Source organism: Parus major, chromosome Z (genome assembly GCF_001522545.3).
Source record: "Parus major isolate Abel chromosome Z, Parus_major1.1, whole genome shotgun sequence".
In the NCBI taxonomy this organism is placed as follows: Eukaryota; Metazoa; Chordata; class Aves; order Passeriformes; family Paridae; genus Parus; species Parus major.
In genome coordinates this window covers 7,512,702-7,530,398 of record NC_031799.1, presented here as the reverse complement: position 1 = coordinate 7,530,398, position 17,697 = coordinate 7,512,702, and the positions used below count along the sequence as shown (strand labels likewise).

Sequence of the window (17,697 nt, the reverse complement as noted above, 5' to 3'; positions counted from 1 at the left end):
GTCTCCTCTCCTCTCCTCTCCTCGAGTCTCCTCTCCTCGAGTCTCCTCTCCTCTCCTCGAGTCTCCTCTCCTCGAGTTTCCTCTCCTCATGTTTGGCCACATTTTTAAATGGATCACATCCTTTCTCTCCTAGTCATGCATTCCTTTGACCTCTTATTCAGTACCAATACCAATACTGTTTTCTCTTTTCATTCACTACATTTTCAAATCCTCATCTAACTCCTACCATCATCTCCAGCTGTGGCTCTAATTCTTGGAGCTTCTCTTTCATGGCCTCCTACCATAGCAACAGCTTCCATGAGAGACCACCAGTGGTAATAGCCACTCATTTTATCTTCTTCTTTCCCTTGGGTTAAATCTGTTGCTATCTCAGTAGCTATCACAGTTTTTCTTGCTAATACTTAGCCTGACCAGAACAATGGTGGAAATTAATTGTGGCTTCTAGCCATTGTAGCTTGATCCAGATCAGCCATGTCTCCTGCTTGATGTTCCACAGTTCCCTTCAGCAGTGGCCAAGCACACTTTGGCCTCAAAAAGTGCTCCACTGGAAAAGCTGTTTCAATTAGCATGGTGTAACATATGTAACATGTGAGTTAGGAGCTCCACAAAACCTGCTTCTCCATTTGCTGACTTGAGGCCAGAAATACAGATTCTGATGCCATCAACCTTTAATTTCCGTATTCCTACATCTGAACAGACACAATGACTGTAGTAAATCTGATTTGAGCTTTGAAGTATGTACTTCACATTGCATTTTTTCCAGTTAATAAGGGAAGAATTAATCAGAATTCATTCCATATAATTCAGGCTGGTTGACCAGCTTCACAGAGGACCTCAGTTTGGGACACTGGCTCTGCATAAAGAAGCTTTTCCTTTCACTTATTCAGTGCACCGACTTTTTGGCTTCCCTTCAACCCCCCTGGAAAGTGTTAAGTGTGAAATGCAAAACACCAAAGGGACAGATATCATAAGTGACTGGATTTCAATTTCCCACTGTTGTCAGTGGAGTGGGCAGCAGGTGTTTTACAATATGGTTTCATTCGTAGAATATTTATTTAATTTTCATTATCAGTTTTTAGCAGTCCACCCTTTAAGCCTGTTGACTTGAGGCTTAATTCTCTGAAACATACTCAGGTGAAAGGTTTACTGGTTTTCAAGAGGACTGTGTATTTCCATGGCACAATTCACAAGGAGAAGCCTGTCAGAACACGTTTCTAGTCTGTTTATACTGTAAGGTTTATATTGGCACAGTGCTGCTTCGTGGCTAAACCAGCCAAATCCTCTGCAGTCGTATCGGCCATATGGTATGAAAGAGCTAAAGACACTTTCAGGAATCAGCTCCTATTACACACACAAACACATGTGTGTGTGTGTGTGTGTGTGTGTGTGTGTGTGTGTTTGTATGTCTGTGTGCATGTCTGTATGTCTGTATGTGTATGTGTATGTATATCTCTTACTTATGTTGATATATCTACTCCTGTTCTAGGAGCAAGTCATGAACTGATTTCCACGATTCTGTATTATGATTCTCAGGGTATCTTGCTCCAGTAATTACAGAAATTATTTCAGTTTGCCTTCTAAATCATTTACCTTAGACTGGGGAAGAAAGAACCAACCAGATAAACTATAACAGAAACTTCCTGAACCCCTTGAAAACCATGAACCATTCTGGAACATGAAAAAAATCTTCCAGGGTTGCCATATCGTCCTACATATCATACACTCAGTGTTTTAAGTGGGATGATATTTGTAAGACGGGGATACTGTCACTTTGATAGAATGAACTGCGTCATTCCCACAAGCACTCCTCAGCTACTCCTGACTCTGGACTAGGAGTCAGTATCACCCACACAGAAAGGTCACAGCATGAGCTCAGGTCATGGCAGGTCTTAGGACACCTGATATTCTGAGAAGCATGCCACTTAGATATCTATAATTAGAAAATGTATGAATTGTAATTCTATAAAATCATTAAAAATCAAAATTTAAAAACAGTGAAAAGTGTTTTACTACAGTGCTGTATTTTGAAATAATCCTAAATTTCAGTGCCTTTCAGATTGAAACATTGCTTGTAAAACCGTCATCACTTACAGCTCTTAAAAAAAATCACAGGTGTTTCTACCTATTTAGTTCTTTTATCCCTCATATAATCAAAAATGTGACACAAACACAGTGCATGAAAACCAAAAGCTATATATCTCACTCAGTAATCAGGTTTGAAAATAAAATTATGCAAAATCAAAATCCTGTTTTATGCAGCACAAGAGAAATCCTGTTTGGGGAATACAATTTCTAGCAAAAAGTAACTTCTCACTGTTTCTTAAAGGTATTTGCCCACTAAGACAACAGCCAGCATGATTTGCTTTCACCTAACTTGCTCTACAGATGCACCCACCACCACTTGGAATTGCCTTTTCCCCCACATTATACAACGTACCGGTGGCTCCACATAGGATAACTTTCTTCCAGTTTTCTTTTCTTCTTTCTTTACTACCACAGGTTTTGTTTTTTCTTTCTCTTTTGCCTTTTCCATTCTCTCAAGTTCCTCCATATAGGTATCATAGATATACCACTGAGAGACAAACAGAAGCAGGATTTATCAGGACCTGATAATATTCCAGAGAATAGCCATCTACACCATCATAAAAATATGATAGTCATCACAACAGTACCACTGCTGATGTAATTTGCTGAACATCTGCCTTCTTGCATAAAAAATGAAGAGTTAACATCCAAGATTTTTCAAGCATGATGGGGCATGTCTTATTTTAAGAAGACATTACTGCATTCCTAACAATTTCTTTCCTCCAACACTCTACTTGCTGTTTTGACTCCATCCATACCTTTATTTTTGCAGGACTTTGTGTTTGGCTAATTTTTGTCAATTAATTAATTTCTAATTATTAATAATTATTCTTAATAAATTGCTAATTAATGTTTCCTGTGTTTAATAGGAAACATGCATTATACATTTGCTTTATGACATTTTTCACGTGGTATTGGAGAATTAAATTGTAGTTGCTTAACACAATTTAAATTTGGACTCCAAGTCTGCAGCATATGATCAAATGGAAACTGAGAGCAGTTTTACATCTTCTGCTATGCCACATGCCACACACGTCTTACTCGGGTAGATCCAAAAGTAATTTCTCTTAAGAATTATTCATTAGTATTAAAATTCTAGTATTGTATCTGAAGCAGGTATATTTCTTTCAGGACAAAACAAAAGGCAATCTGACACATATTTTAGAATAGGGAGTATGATTCAAACATAGAATATAGATTAGAAAACTGGAATAAAGGTAGAGGAACTCTTTAGAAGAAAGAAACCCTTTATTGTGTTGTAAATTTGCAGGTAGAAATTAGATGGAAAGATGTTCCAAACATCAAGGAAAGGACAAAAGATGAGACAAGTATGAGAAGGAGAAGAACAGAAAAGTCTGGAATAGGAAACTGTGAGCATTAAAAAGATAGGACAAAAGAGATGAAGGGGAAAAAAGAGTTTATATAAAAGCACTATTTTAGACCCACTAAAAATTTCAACAATATAAAAAGAAATCAATGGAAAAAACGTTTCCTCTCAGTTTTCAAACATTTAATGCAAATCTTAGTTAGGGGCTAATTATCTTAAGGACCTCTGTTCCAAGTCTCAGGACATCTCATTGTCAGAAGAAAAATGGAAGAAAACTCCAGCTGGAGGGAGGCAAGATCTCAGGCCAACTACTCCGCAATTTCAGGTTCAGGAATAAAATAGGTTTAACCTGACAAAGATAACTTTCACTCCCCTTCCTACCATTTCCCGGTAACAGCACATTTTAAGTTGCTGACATTATGTTACAGTGTCTTCTCCTTGTTCCTATAGTTACTGGTAACAAAGTGATGTTTTAAATACCAGTTTGATACACTAGTTTGAAACAATGTTTATATCTGTGACAAACACAATTACATTTTACAAATATCTGAGAGTTAATCGGCACAATTGGCCGGATTCCCCTTCCACTGAAAGTTGTAATGTACTTCTTGTGTGAAATATCATTCAAAATAATTTTTTCTACTTTTTTAAGGGATGCAGAAAATGTTACAGATCCTTTCATCATTAATAGATAGGCACATATCTGTTACATAAAACAAAGTCTCTTGCAACAGGTCTTCCATGTTCCTTATGCTGTAGTTCTCATTTGGTTAAGCTTTGGGCTTTAGAAACCTGTTTTGCATACAGCTAAACCTAGACAAAGTAAAAACTCAAGTGCTGCATATGCCAAATTCTTAACAATACTCCAAGAGAGAGCTATGAAGCTATGTCTCTAGAGGAGACTGTACCCTGCAAGCTACAGCCCACCTCTTGCTGAATACAAAACTACTCTCAACCTGTGGTTTCCCTATTTCCACTCACTTAAGACTCTAAAGCAGACAGTTCAGCGAGGCTGGCAAAAAATAAACCAGTGGAAAGCATCTAAACTGCTTTAATTAAACTATTTTAACATTTAAACTTAAAAATATAAACCATGAGCAAATTTCACCTATTAAGGCAGAAGAGAGGGACATACTAGTTTGTTGTCAGATTCAAACCAGAGATCAAAGCCACAGTAAAGGAATTCATTCCAATGCAAGGAATACAAACACAATAATTCAGTTTTAACCTTCTCATATTTCAATTTCCAATATATTTTCTAAAAAAACTTTAAAGATGAAAAGGAGATAGATAGATAGATAGATAGATAGATAGATAGATAGATAGATAGATAGATAGATAGATAGATAGATATAGATATAAATATACCTGGTTAACATTGTCTGAGAATGTTTCAAAAGGTGCAGGGTCAGTTTGCAATCCCTTTTCCTGAAAAAAGAAAAAGCATTGAAGAAGCAGGATCTCAGCATTGAAGCCCTCTGCAGTGCCATAGTCCAGTTGTGGAAACAGTCTGCACGAATAACTTGATATCCAAATGACACTTAGGGCACTGCACAACACTGTCATGGTGATTGTGCAACTACAAAAGGATTTTTTTGTGGACTAAAAGCATGTTCACTAGACCTTCTGATTTTTCCCCACATACTTCTAATATTTCAGTAGTTAATTTTGAAGTTCAAATGTGGTTTGTTTTTTTTTACCTCTACTATTTAAAATGTTCCATTTAAGGTATCAGTTATGACATCTTACCAAATTAGAAAAGTTTTGTCCTATATGTAAAAGAGCCAGTTAGATACAACAGTTAGAACAAAAGAATTGAACAGAATGAAACTTATAAACAATTCATGTGATGTTACTGAAATAATATTTTTACCATCCTTACATCAACATTCTGAAATAAATTAATATATTTCTGTGAAGCATTACTTTAAAAGAACAGCATCTTCTTCTGAAAAACTGATGTGTCAGAACATTTTTAAGAAGCTGCCTGTGGCATTTCACTGACCTCTGAAATGAAGACATCTCAGAGGTGGCACATCCTGTACAGCACACCGCAGTACTATGCAGCTATTTAAGGTCTATATTCTGCTTTCAAATGCAGAATCACACAGAGACACACAAGCTTCTCCCAGTTAAATCATTTGGAATATATGCAGATGTGGGAACAAAGAAATAAGAAACTCCATGGCCTCCACTGGGATTTTTGAACAATGCAGAATCTTAGCTCAAACTTCATAGCAAGCTTCCTACTGCTGGACAAACTCTCCTGAGATCTTCTATCTCCAGCAGCACAGTATATATCTTATATATCTGTCCAAGTCTATCATATGTAAAGACATCTAACCCAAGGTGTAATGGCTATAAGACAACAGACGGGTTCTTTGGGGAAATATAAACTCCAATTGTAGCAAGGAAAACAAAATAATTTTCTCTCTGAAACTTGAATCCCTGATGTAGGAAACTCCTTGAGCACTCTGTCAGGAGCCAACAATACTAGGATTGCTCAGTCAGAAGGCCCCATGAAAATATGCTGACAAGGAATGGCTGTAGGTTCAGAAAAAAGCTTACAGAAGGAGAGTAAGGGTTGGGCCTGTATTTATTGGAAAGTGCATGCAGAGTGGGAAGGATGTGTATCATGTGCAAGAAGTACAGATTTGTCACACTTACATAAGTGTGTTACTGTAGTACCCATGCTTAACACAAGCACAAGCACATTCTTCCCAGCCAGCTCCCGGCACCAGGCCAAGAGTGGGCTGCTCCTGGAAAGCAGGACAGCTTAGGGCTTACGCTCTACAGCACAGGCTGTCCAGCATCAAGGGCAGGAGCAAGGACGAGGGAGAGGTCTTCCACGTGGCTTCCAAAAGGGATGTATTCTCTTGAAGGTTCCAGGGAGGAAAGACAAAAGATACAGGGGTACAGCAACTTATATGTGGGGGAGGAGCAAGGGGAGTGTACAAATAATAAACCAACAGGGAAGACTTAGGGGAGCAGCACAAGGTGGGGTTACACAATACATAAACCAATGGGGAACACAAGGGGAGGAGAGTGGGCACATAGTTCAGTGGGGCTTGGAGGAATAGGGGAATTCCAAAGGGGGTGGTCCAGGCAGGGGGTTGGCACAAGGGTGGATTGACAACTTAAAGTGAGGGGGAACAGGTACATTTGGGAACAAGGGGAAGGCATCAGGGTAGATTGGCAGCTGGGGTAGAAGGAAAACAACTAGGACTAAAGCATTAACAGGCGAGGGAGTACAATAATTATATATATTATACAATTATACATTTTATTATACAATTATATATATTATATTATTATCCAAATATTATATATATATACATAATTATATATATATAAAGATATAATATATAATAATATATATACATATAATATATATTATATATATACATATCTATATAATATGTATATATATATACACATCTATATACACACATATACATACATATGTTATATATATTTTTAATATATATACACATATATATATGTTATATATATATTTTATATATATATATATATATATATATCAAAAAAAAATGCACTGCAACATCTCCCCCTTTCTTGTTTTGAAAGGAGAGAGAGAGATTTTCAGGAGTATTTTACAAAACTAAAATTAATATTATTAAGCTAAATTAATAAGCAATATAAAAGCATTTGAGACTTATTCATAAGAGATAAAACATCACAAATTATAAAATTTAAATGAATGAACACATCTTCACTTAAAGAGTTAACAGAAAATGTAAAATCCCTACTATTAAAATTAACATTAGTATTAAAATCCACTATTAAATAATAACAGAAATTTACTTAACAAAATTACAACAAATTCTTAAACTTCATATTTGAAAATCTTGTCCCTTTATAACAGAAAACTTAACCCCCCCACAGTGCACTTGCTTTGCTTTGTGGGGTACTAAAAACATAAACATCTGATAACAAAATATATTAAACAGATAGACATAAAATAAAACTAGAAACAAACACTTAAGAAATTTTAACAAAACTGAAAAGATTTTATAGCCTAATCTCCTCCGGTTCTTGATCTTGTCACTAGGAGGGGTGCATTTCTTTAATCTCCTCTTCAGAAAGGGCACAATTCTTAAGCTCTTCATAAGGAAGGGCACTGTCCTTAATCTCCAGCTCTGGCTCCGGCACCGGTGTTATGGGTGCTGCTATTTTGGATGTTTCAGCTTTCCTGGAGAGGGTGTGACCCATGATGGAAAGGGCACATCTTGGGAAACCATTCTGAGAACTTCAAGGGCTATTAACTGGGAGTGGGGGAACTGGTTGGGGGTTAGGGAAAGGTCCCTGGCAGATGGCACCTTGCCACCAGGGCAAGGGTACCGAGGAGGTTGTGGGGAGCCAGGGAGTCGGTAGCAACCCTGCACCTCTTGGTGGGTTGCTCCCTCCAGCCTACCTGGTTTAGGGGACAAAGGGTTAGCATCAGGGGATGAGGGAAAGGGGGCTTTGGGAAGAACTGGGGAAAACTGAGATGGTTGCTTTTCCACCTTCCCATCATTTTCCTTAAAGGATAATGTTTGTCCCCAGAAGTATCTCCTGCTTTTGTTAAATACTGTCTTTATTTTTCTGGGGGACACATGTGGGAAGTGGAAAAACAACCATCTGACAAAACATTTTAACAAACCCCAAGAAAACTTCAGCCCCGCTCCCACCAGGGTTCCCACAGCTTGGATAGGAATCTCCCACTGTTGCCCTGACAGACAAGCATCCATCCTGTCAGGGACAACAAAATCCTCCCTCCCCTGTGGCATAATTTGAAACTTAAAAGGGCCCAGTGGCCACCCTCAATACCCTCTCCACTCAGGGCACCCACCAACCGCCCTTCTTCACACAAACCTTCTTGTGAGCTCGCAGTCCATTGGGACAGCTCACCACACCATTGGCCACTGAAACAGAAAGCCCCTGCCCTAAAGTAATCCTCTCAGGTGCTGGAGGGTTGCTACTTCACCCCTGGGAGTGCCACCAGCCAAGAAGTGGTGTACTCACCCAGGGGCACTGACACAGCAAAAGGCTTCACTCCTGGAGAATCCTTGATTCCCGGGACAGCTGCAGCTCCCAGCACCTGGGAGGATTACTTCAGGGCAGGAGACCTCGTCTGTGGCTTTCTGTTTCAGTGGCCAATGGAGTGGTGAGTTGTCCCAACAGACTGGGAGCTCACAAGTGAAAGTTGTCGTCCTTTTAATATATGGGAACTTACATCTCTTATCCATTAATAAGAATTGAAGTACAAGACCATAAAAGTACACAGTGACAAACAGAAATTGCTTTCACACATTCCAAGTACTCAGCTGCTACCCTAACATTGCTCCATACTTTTTCAGATGAGAAAATACACATGAAAAATATCATATCCAAGTAGAGGCTTAAAGATTTACAGTAGCATCAAAACTTTTTGTAGGCTGTCCAAGAGCTCATGAGGCAAGAAATTTTTTGTCACCATTTTCATCACACCAGATGTTTTACAATAGTAGAACCACCATACCTTTTTTCCTAATAGTATTGACATATCACAGGATATGACACAAACACAGGTGATCTACATCTGCTCACAAAGAAAAGATCCTCCAAGTCACTGAAGGAAACAGCAACATACCCGCAGAGGATTGTGGTATGTAGTTGAACCTCTCTCAATGAAGTTGAACCGGTTTGGAAGCTTCTTCTCTGGTGTTTTTGGGGGAGGAGGCTCTTCTGCTTCTTCTGCCTCTGCTGCCTGAGCTTCTTCAGCTGCTTGTGCCTCCTCTCCCACTCCCTCTCTCTCTCCCTCTTCTGCAGCCTGAAAGAAAACAGAGCAGTGACTCTACCCTGAGAGAACCAGTTGTCTTTTTCCTTCTTCTCAGACTGCTGGATTTCTGCTGCCTAGTGTAACAGAAGATTCAATATTTCAGATGCAAATTATGAGACCTCCACCACTCAAATCAAGGAGATTCTGAAATGATATCTGAATGGGAATATAGACATTCAGGAACCAAAACTGCTTTAAAACAAAGCCTGACATGATAGAGATGATATAGCACAGTTGCCTTTGGTAAAATGGACTGAGGAGCAAGAAGATTTTGTTAGAGTCCCATTACCCTGTGTTTTCATTTCCTTGCTAGACAATGAGTTTCACCTGAAACTCTGACACTGTGTGGGTTCTGACACTGTGTGCATAAGAATGAAGTTCTCACAGGCTACTCTTTTCTTATCAGCCAGCTGCCTTGAAATAGGGCCACTGCTTTCATTCAGTTATGCCTGCTGCTTTCACCCCTCCAGATTTTGTTTTTCACCAATAGACATACTGTCCAGAAAGATTCCAGGTCCCAACAAATTACACTTTGTTTTGTTATAATGTCTGGATAAAGCCAGATCAGTATGATCCCCCTACTCAGCTCCTGCATCTGAAAAAAGGCATCAGGACCACAGCTGCCTAGCAGAACCTGCACGTTCTCACCTACAGCACTGACATCTCAGAGATAAAATAATCAATCACAGAAGGAAACCCATTTTATAGTAATGTCATTTAAAAGCTAATACTAAAAATCAAATGGACAACTCTTATATGGCGATAGAGAATTACCTCAGCATCTCCTGTGGGTTCTTCTTTAGTCTCTGGCTCTTCAGTTGCCTCAGCAGAAGCCTCCTCAGGAGCCTTTTCCTCCTCAACAGGAGCCTTTTCTGATGAGAGAAAGGATATGTGAATGAGCCCAGAATAACAGGACATCTTATCCAATATTCTACAGATCCTCAGTCTTCTGGAACATTGATATACATATGCATCATTTCCTAATGCTGTATCATTCGACAACGCAGTAACAAATCCCCACTTTGGAGAACAACTGTTTGCTCAAAGCCACAAAAGGTGACAATTGTATTTCTAGAATTCATCTGCAAGACTTCTGGATGAACTGAAATAAAAAATAAATCTTTTGACTCAAAGCAAACTCCTGCAACTCATTTCTGATCTGAGTAACTCTGCTTATGGGTATCCCTTCAGCTCTGGACCTTTCTATCCTCCAGAATTGTCTGCAGTTATACAAGTACTAAGAATGTTTTCAAGGCACACAGAAGTTATAACATGGTTATTCTTATTTATATGGATAAAAAATCAATATACCAGTCTTGATAGAGAATAATGGATCACAATCAATCACAGCCTTGACTGCATAGCCATGCTAGCACTGAGCCATTAGAAATTAATGGTTTGGAATCTATGAAAAACACTGCCAAAATTCCATGATTTCATGGCATTGAAGATCCCATTAAGCACTTTACCCTACTTGAAATCATCATGCATAGTTTGTTAAGTGTAAAATAAAGGAGGCACTGACCCTCAGAAGCTCCAAGTAAGAACTATGGTCAGGAGCTTACCCAGTGCTATCATTGTGCCTGGAAGTTACCACCCTGACAGAACACTCATTGTGACAGAAATTCTCCCTTCACAAACAGTAGAAATACAATAAAATCACTAGCCAGTACATCCTCCCCAGCAGAAAATTCAAACCAAGAACTCATTACGAATAACAGAGCTTTCAGTCTCTGGTTAATGCATCTTTTTGTCTGAACACCTAAGGGTGTTGATAGTAGCTCAGATAAAAGGTCCAAGCAGTTCAGGGCTTTGTATCTCACATTGTCTGAAATTAGATGTCTCGGTAAGAATTTAAGAATTGGTCATGTATGTGATAGTTTCCTGAACAAAAACCCAAATTCTAAACATTTCTGCTTTAATACTTTAAATCATGTCTGAAACTTTCAAAACAGGCTAAGTATTTTAGACATGTATGTCCAACTAATGGTAGTGAAAAATGTTTCAAAGACAGTAAGTTTGAAAACTTCAGTGCTAGCATTCAAATGACTCAAAAAACACACACCATTTTCCAGACTGCAGCAAACATCTGGCTGATAATTTTTCTAACTTTGATTGCCAACAAGGATGCAAGCAGAAGTTGGAGCTGTTTAATTCTATGGTAATGCAGCATGATCATCATGTTGAATAAGAGGAATAAGAGGAACCAGTACCTATCTGAAATTTATTGTGATTTCAGACAATAAAGCTACCTTCTTCAGTGCTTGATCTGATACTCTGACGTCTGCCTTCATCTGAATCTTTGTGTATCAAATATCCATTCAAAGTGAAGTGAACGGCTGTTTGATCCATATCATCCACTATTTTGTATGCTCGTTCCTACAAAAGAAGAACCCAACCAAATAATAGAATCCTAGAATCCTGGAATGGTTTAGGCTGGGAGGGGTGTTAAAGAACATCTTGTTGCAACCTTACTACCCTGGGCAGGGACACCTTCCCCTAGCCCAGGGGGCTTAAAGCCCCATCCAATCTGGCTTTGAACACTTCCAGGTCTGCAGAATCCATAATTTCTCTGGGCAATCTGTTCCAGTGTCTCACCATCTTCACAGTAAAGAACAGCTCAACCTGTATAATTTAGTTTTGAGCCGTACCTAAAAGCAATCAGAAACCACAAAAGAACACAGATGCTTCAATAGTTTTTTTCTTATATATATATATGATTATTTACTATGTGAACCATGGCACAGCACTGAGCCCACTTCAGTCATTGTGGAGAATTTGAAGATATGGATTAATGATCACCTATCTATATACCATAAATATGGAAAACTTCAGCTCCAAAAAGAAAAGAAGGGCTTTCTTTGATTCCACAAGACTGATTTTCTTTCTCTGGAATTGTGTAATGGTTGGTCAAACAAGAACAGTAGCACAGAGGTGAGACAGAATTGGGAAGATTTTGCTTGCTTTTCTCTTCCCTTAGGTGTTGGTTTTGACAGGGATAATTTTCTTCGCAGTAGCTACTGTGAGCTGTAGTTTTGATTTGTGATGAACACAGGGATGTTTTGATTATTGCTGAGCAGCACTTGCAGAGTTCTGTTCCCCACTCCACCTCATCTACCTGACCACAAGGATGTTCCATACCACGTGGTGCCATGCTTAGCATATAAATCTGGGGGGAAAAGAATGCTGTGGGGAAGAAGAAAAATGGGGGGGATGTTTGGAATGAACATTAATATGTTACCAAACAACCATTAAGTTTCCTGCTTTCCTAGGGATTGCTGAACATCTGCCTCAAGTGGTGAACAAATTCCTTGCTTTGCTTTGTATAGCTTTTCTTTCCCTATTAAACCGTCTTCATCTCAACCCATGAGTTTTCCCACCTCTACTCCTGATTCTCTTCTCTGTCCTACCATGGGAGAGTGAGTTAACGGCTGTGTGGGGCTTAGTGGCCAGCTGGGATTAAACCACAACACCTGCCTAAAGTCAGGAATAATTCAATGCCAGAGTTGGAGGAGCTGTCCACATGCCCTTTCTTTCAAGGTGTGTAATCCTTCCCAGGGACAAGTGGGAAGCAAAGCCATCACTCCACCCTTCCCGTGTGACTGCCTTTGTGGCTGGCTGTATATGGTAGTGGGAGAAGGCTGCTCCAGGGTAATGAAGTGTGTGCCTTGCACATATAAATGTGAACGTGTGACTTTGGATATTTTCTGGCTGTCTGTTGCTCACTCCTACTCACCATGAATAAAACTTGTCAGTGGTTCCACAAAACGCATTTCTGAGCTCTCCTACAATTCAATCTCCACATGTGGATACTAAGGCATAATTCTTACAGACTGAAAAAAACCTTGCTTTTTGTCCTTTAACCACCACAGAATGGGAAAAGTAACTACCTGAGATTAGCTGCATTAATTATCTTCACTGACAGATCTTGTTCTGTAATTGTCATATCCTACTTCTAAATAAATGCATCAATGCTTTTAGACTTTTACCCTCTATAAAAACCCTTTAAGAATCACTGGCAGTAAATATGTAACAAGATGTAGCCACATTAAAAAAAATTTACCTGGTTATAAACCAAACGAAAACACAAAACCAATTAATTGAGAAAAAATCCAGTTTTATGGGTCATGTCACACTTACTTTAAAGCTGAATCTGACGATATCCCTGGGAACATGGGGATTATTAGCTGTCAAGGTACGTGTAACTTCCTTTTTTAACTCCTTTGGAATGGAAACAAAATAGTATTGTAAATGGAACTTCACTACTAATACAATGTACAGCAACAAAAATCACCATGTTTATGCTCAGTTCTGTGACGTTCAGTTCATTGCAGATACCTCATGTGCAGGTGATGCCACCACAAGAACAGTGCTTGGGACCAACCTGTCTCAGAGTGGAATCCAGAACAGTCTTCCTGCTTCCTATCACAGTATTTCAGTGGGCTTTCTTGATTGTGATTTTTATCTAAGATATGGTAGCACTTGGAAAATGCTAGCTGCATTCTATAGTGTGAGACAGAGAACTCATGTCTTTAAAATTTACACTGTCCAAAAATAAATAAGCTCAGTAGCAGTACTTTCAGGATTGACCACTGTGAACAAAAAATAAAGTACTGCTCTTAACTATTTTTACTGCCTGAGTTGGGGGATGTACATAAAGCTTCCCTTTCACAGCTAGTTTAATGATGGGGAACAATGCTAGAGTTTTATAAGACAGTGAGAAGAGAGAAAAAACTGCGGTTGGAAGGGTGACCAATTGCAATGTTATTGAACCAATCTCTGAAGAAATAGCAATAAAATTGTAGGACACTTCCCTGTCCTGTCTATTGCACACAGGCACGTGAAAAGCTCAGGGTTGGTTCTGGGTCCTCCTAAAATGAGTGAAGCCCCAGCCCCATTTCCCTTTTGGATTAGCTCCAGACAGTTACAGTGGTGTAAGCCCAGAATTGGGTTTCAAAGCACATTCTCTCTGTTTTCCTGTTGAAGCCATTTCAATTGGTACTGCAGACACTTCACTTGCACTTCAGCAAGTACTGCAGTTTTACTCTTGCAGAATTTCCTCCAAAACCAGTGGGTAGACTTCTGCTTATAGAAGACAAGACAGGGTTGCTTTACTCACAGCTTCAGGAAGCTCCAGGTGATCTGGGGATCTGGCTACAGCCCTTGCTGACAACCCGTCCTCTCCTGTTTCAGGAAAGTCACCTTCATCCTAGATAGAGCATGAATGACAAGCTCAGTAATGCAACAAGCCTCTGACAGTTTTGCTCTTTGCCAAAGAAGCAATTCCTGAGGCACAGAGCAAAGAGTAAAAGCAACATTCCCCCATCCATCTTTGCTTTAAACAGAGCAGAAGAACACAAATGGCAGGCCAAAATCTGAAGATTTTCATATGGCTACGCTTGCCAGCAAGAGTTCAGTGGGTTGGAGGAGCTGAATCTGAAGATAATTCCTGCCCTGACACAAAACTGGATTAACTCCAATAACAAAACTCAAGTGATTTCACTTCAATCTCAGTTTAAAAGTTGGCAATTCTGTTTCCCTTGCCATATAATACCCAAGGGTAATATAGGACTTAAGGACTACTCAAGGGCACAAGCCAAGAACCTGCAGTTACTCCTGACATACTATTCTATAAGCTACGCTTAGAATTTAGTTTGAAATACAAAGCTGCAGGGATGTGGCTCCTGGAGGAATGTTAACCAATTTCTTGCAAAGGCCAGTATGTCTCCATTCTCCCAACAACAGAGTGCTGCCCTCCCTGAGCTAGCACTGTGTTGATGTCATGATATAAGGTCATTAAAAAGAAAATGAATCACTGCAGGAATGAATTTCAATTAATTGTCCTTACCAAAAAAACTGTCAGAACACAAAGCTGCTGATTAAAGTGCTTAACTGCTCCAGGCAGTTTTCCCTTAATTTCTTCCTCAGTTCAAAATGTGTAATGAGTTGATTTAAAATAAATCAATCATTTTTTGTAAATACTGTTCTCTCAGGCCTGCTAACTTTACATTCATACAAAGCTGAGGATGAGTCCAAGGTGTAAGTACAGCTTATGGCTGAAACTGTAGAGGCTGGAACCAGCAATGCTTTGCTACCTGCAGAGCAACACAAAGGTAAAAAGCACAACATTTTGTCAAAATGTGCAGTGGCTGAAAGTACAGTGAATTTTGCATAATCCAAGAGCCCAGGGAAAGTCATAGGCTGCAGCCTTATTTCTTCCCCCACGGGAGCTGAAATGAGGCAAGCTGTAAAGAAGGTCAGGCGCTCTGATGCACAAGAGACGATGACTACAGAACAGTTGTTTGTGATTTAATGCTCCCCACAAGAAAACCTGCTTGTAGGACATTTATTATACACAATTTGATGCTAGTTAGTTCAGTGGCTGTTTTCCCAAGTGAATCAGATAAGAATTATTGTGGTTTTAACATTTTTATATATGATTCTCATTTAAAAGTAAGTAGCTTTCCATTTTTAAATGGTGAAAAGAGGAACAATTAATGAGAATGTGATTCATCCCAAGAAAGTGAAAAGCTGTTTATCATTATGCCTGTTTAAAGGCATGTAGAATGTTCTTCCATCCCTGTCAATGAAGCCAAATAAGAGGAAGATAGATTAAATCAGGTTATTATAATAATTTATTTGCTCAACAGTAAAAACATTATTGTGAATCAAAGAAGACAAGGCTTTTTTCTCTAAGGCTTGTACTTCTTTGTTTAGTGAATATGGGCTATACTTTGAATTTTCTGAACTGAGCAGGCAGTTTTCTCACAGTCTGACTCTGCTTGTATTTTGGAATCCACATCCCAAACATTTTATTTAATCTTTTCATATTGCATTTTACCCAAATTGTGCCTTTCTGTCAGGCGACATATTTTGTCCTAACTTGTTGGTGTATTTCCTTTCTCAGTGGAAACCTACAGCAAACTCTTACTGCTAAATCAACTGATATTTTATCAACTTGATAAAAAAGAACCTCACTTTTGAGGATAAATCTTTTTTGCATCTCAAAGCTAAAAGAAGGAAATAAAATTATTTAAGACTTGAGAATCTTACCCGTTTTTTACGTCCAGCTTTACCAGCTTTTCCTGCCTTTCCTCCTGAAGGTCCACCTTGGCCCTAAAATGAGAACACATCCAATGTAAACTTTCAAAGCACCTTTTTTTCGAATTTAACCAAAGCAGAATAAAAGTTTGATGCTAGCTCCAATGGTATGTTTTAAAAGCTGAGTATTACAGCATTCGTCTATAAATTAATTATCTGAAGGAACAACAGTCATTTTCACAACACAAGACAGCGATTTTTTAGCATAAAAAAAATGCCAGGCTCTGTCCTAGTACAATGCTACTAGTCTGTCCTACTCTGTTATACACCCAAAGGTCATAAACACATTTTAATGTCTTGGTCAAACATACTAAAAGGTTGCTCCTGTCCCAGGTGCTTGCATGGCAAAGGGAGCCCAAAGACAATAGATCCACACCCACAAAGTCATGAGCACTGAGAAATCATGGAAAACACTGATGAACAGCTGGGAAATTAACCACTGTCAACCCCCCTGCACACATGAAAGCACAGAAAATTTATTATGACAAGCTTTAAGGAAAACAATTATATAGTTGTTCATAGGGTGTGTTATAGAGGGAGACTACCCTACCCAGAATCAAGGAATAACAGAACACCATTGACAAAGCTTTGTGAAAATGTAACAGAAAGTGGGAAAGGAAATGAAGAGGATCCTTTTGGGGAGATGCTGAGGGACAGACAGGATCATGAACCCTGAAGGAAGAGAGAGAGCTGATAAATCAAAAAAAGGAAACAACACTAGAAACCTTGTCAAGAAAAGTTTCGGGATGGGTCACAAATAACATTTGATGGTACAGATGAAAGAAGCAGAGGAGTTACTTAGAAAAATGTTTGACTTTGTGACAGAAAAGAAGGGGATATGAGACAAGAGGGAAGGAAAATGAAGGGGTGGGAGAGCAAGCTCCCATGGGCTGATTGATTTTCTTCAGAAGAACATTAGTGTGCCTTTCAGTTCAGATCGAAGTTCCACCTAGCCAAATATCTGCCACCAACACTGTTCTAAGGAAGGCATCTATTCTCTCCAGAATGACCGCTTAGCTTGCCACAGGGACTTGAACTCAAAATGCTATCCTTTCTATTTCATATCAGTGAACCTTTCTCCACAAATTTATTCTGTGATTTTGGAATCCATGCACACTTTTAGCATGCACAACTTCCACATCAAGGACTCCTGCAGTACAACTACATTGTAATGCAAAGAACCACTGCTTGAAGTCTGCCATTTGTTTCTCTCACCTGGTTTTCCTAGTCCTCCTTCAGGAAAGCCCAGCTCTATCACAGTATCTAGTCTTCCTCTTGTCTTTCATATGTCTTAAGAACACTTTCAGGAGCACAGGCCTCCACAGAGATTCCTACACTCTCCTCATGATTCCCCTTGATTATG

At 39.1% G+C, this 17,697-nt stretch overlaps 1 protein-coding gene across 1 annotated transcript in view; it reads right to left on the bottom strand.

Annotated features, from left to right (window-relative positions):
- Positions 1-17,697, bottom strand: part of DNAI1 (dynein axonemal intermediate chain 1) — a 142,223-nt gene that overhangs the window by 112,746 nt on the left and 11,780 nt on the right. The window contains exons 2-9 of the mRNA XM_015615314.3: positions 16,287-16,349; positions 14,353-14,442; positions 13,374-13,454; positions 11,486-11,612; positions 10,008-10,105; positions 9,045-9,224; positions 4,781-4,840; positions 2,438-2,572 (exon numbers count right to left, since the gene is read on the bottom strand). Coding sequence (XP_015470800.1) covers positions 2,438-2,572; positions 4,781-4,840; positions 9,045-9,224; positions 10,008-10,105; positions 11,486-11,612; positions 13,374-13,454; positions 14,353-14,442; positions 16,287-16,349 — 834 coding nt within the window. The remainder of the gene's footprint in view (positions 1-2,437; positions 2,573-4,780; positions 4,841-9,044; positions 9,225-10,007; positions 10,106-11,485; positions 11,613-13,373; positions 13,455-14,352; positions 14,443-16,286; positions 16,350-17,697) is intronic.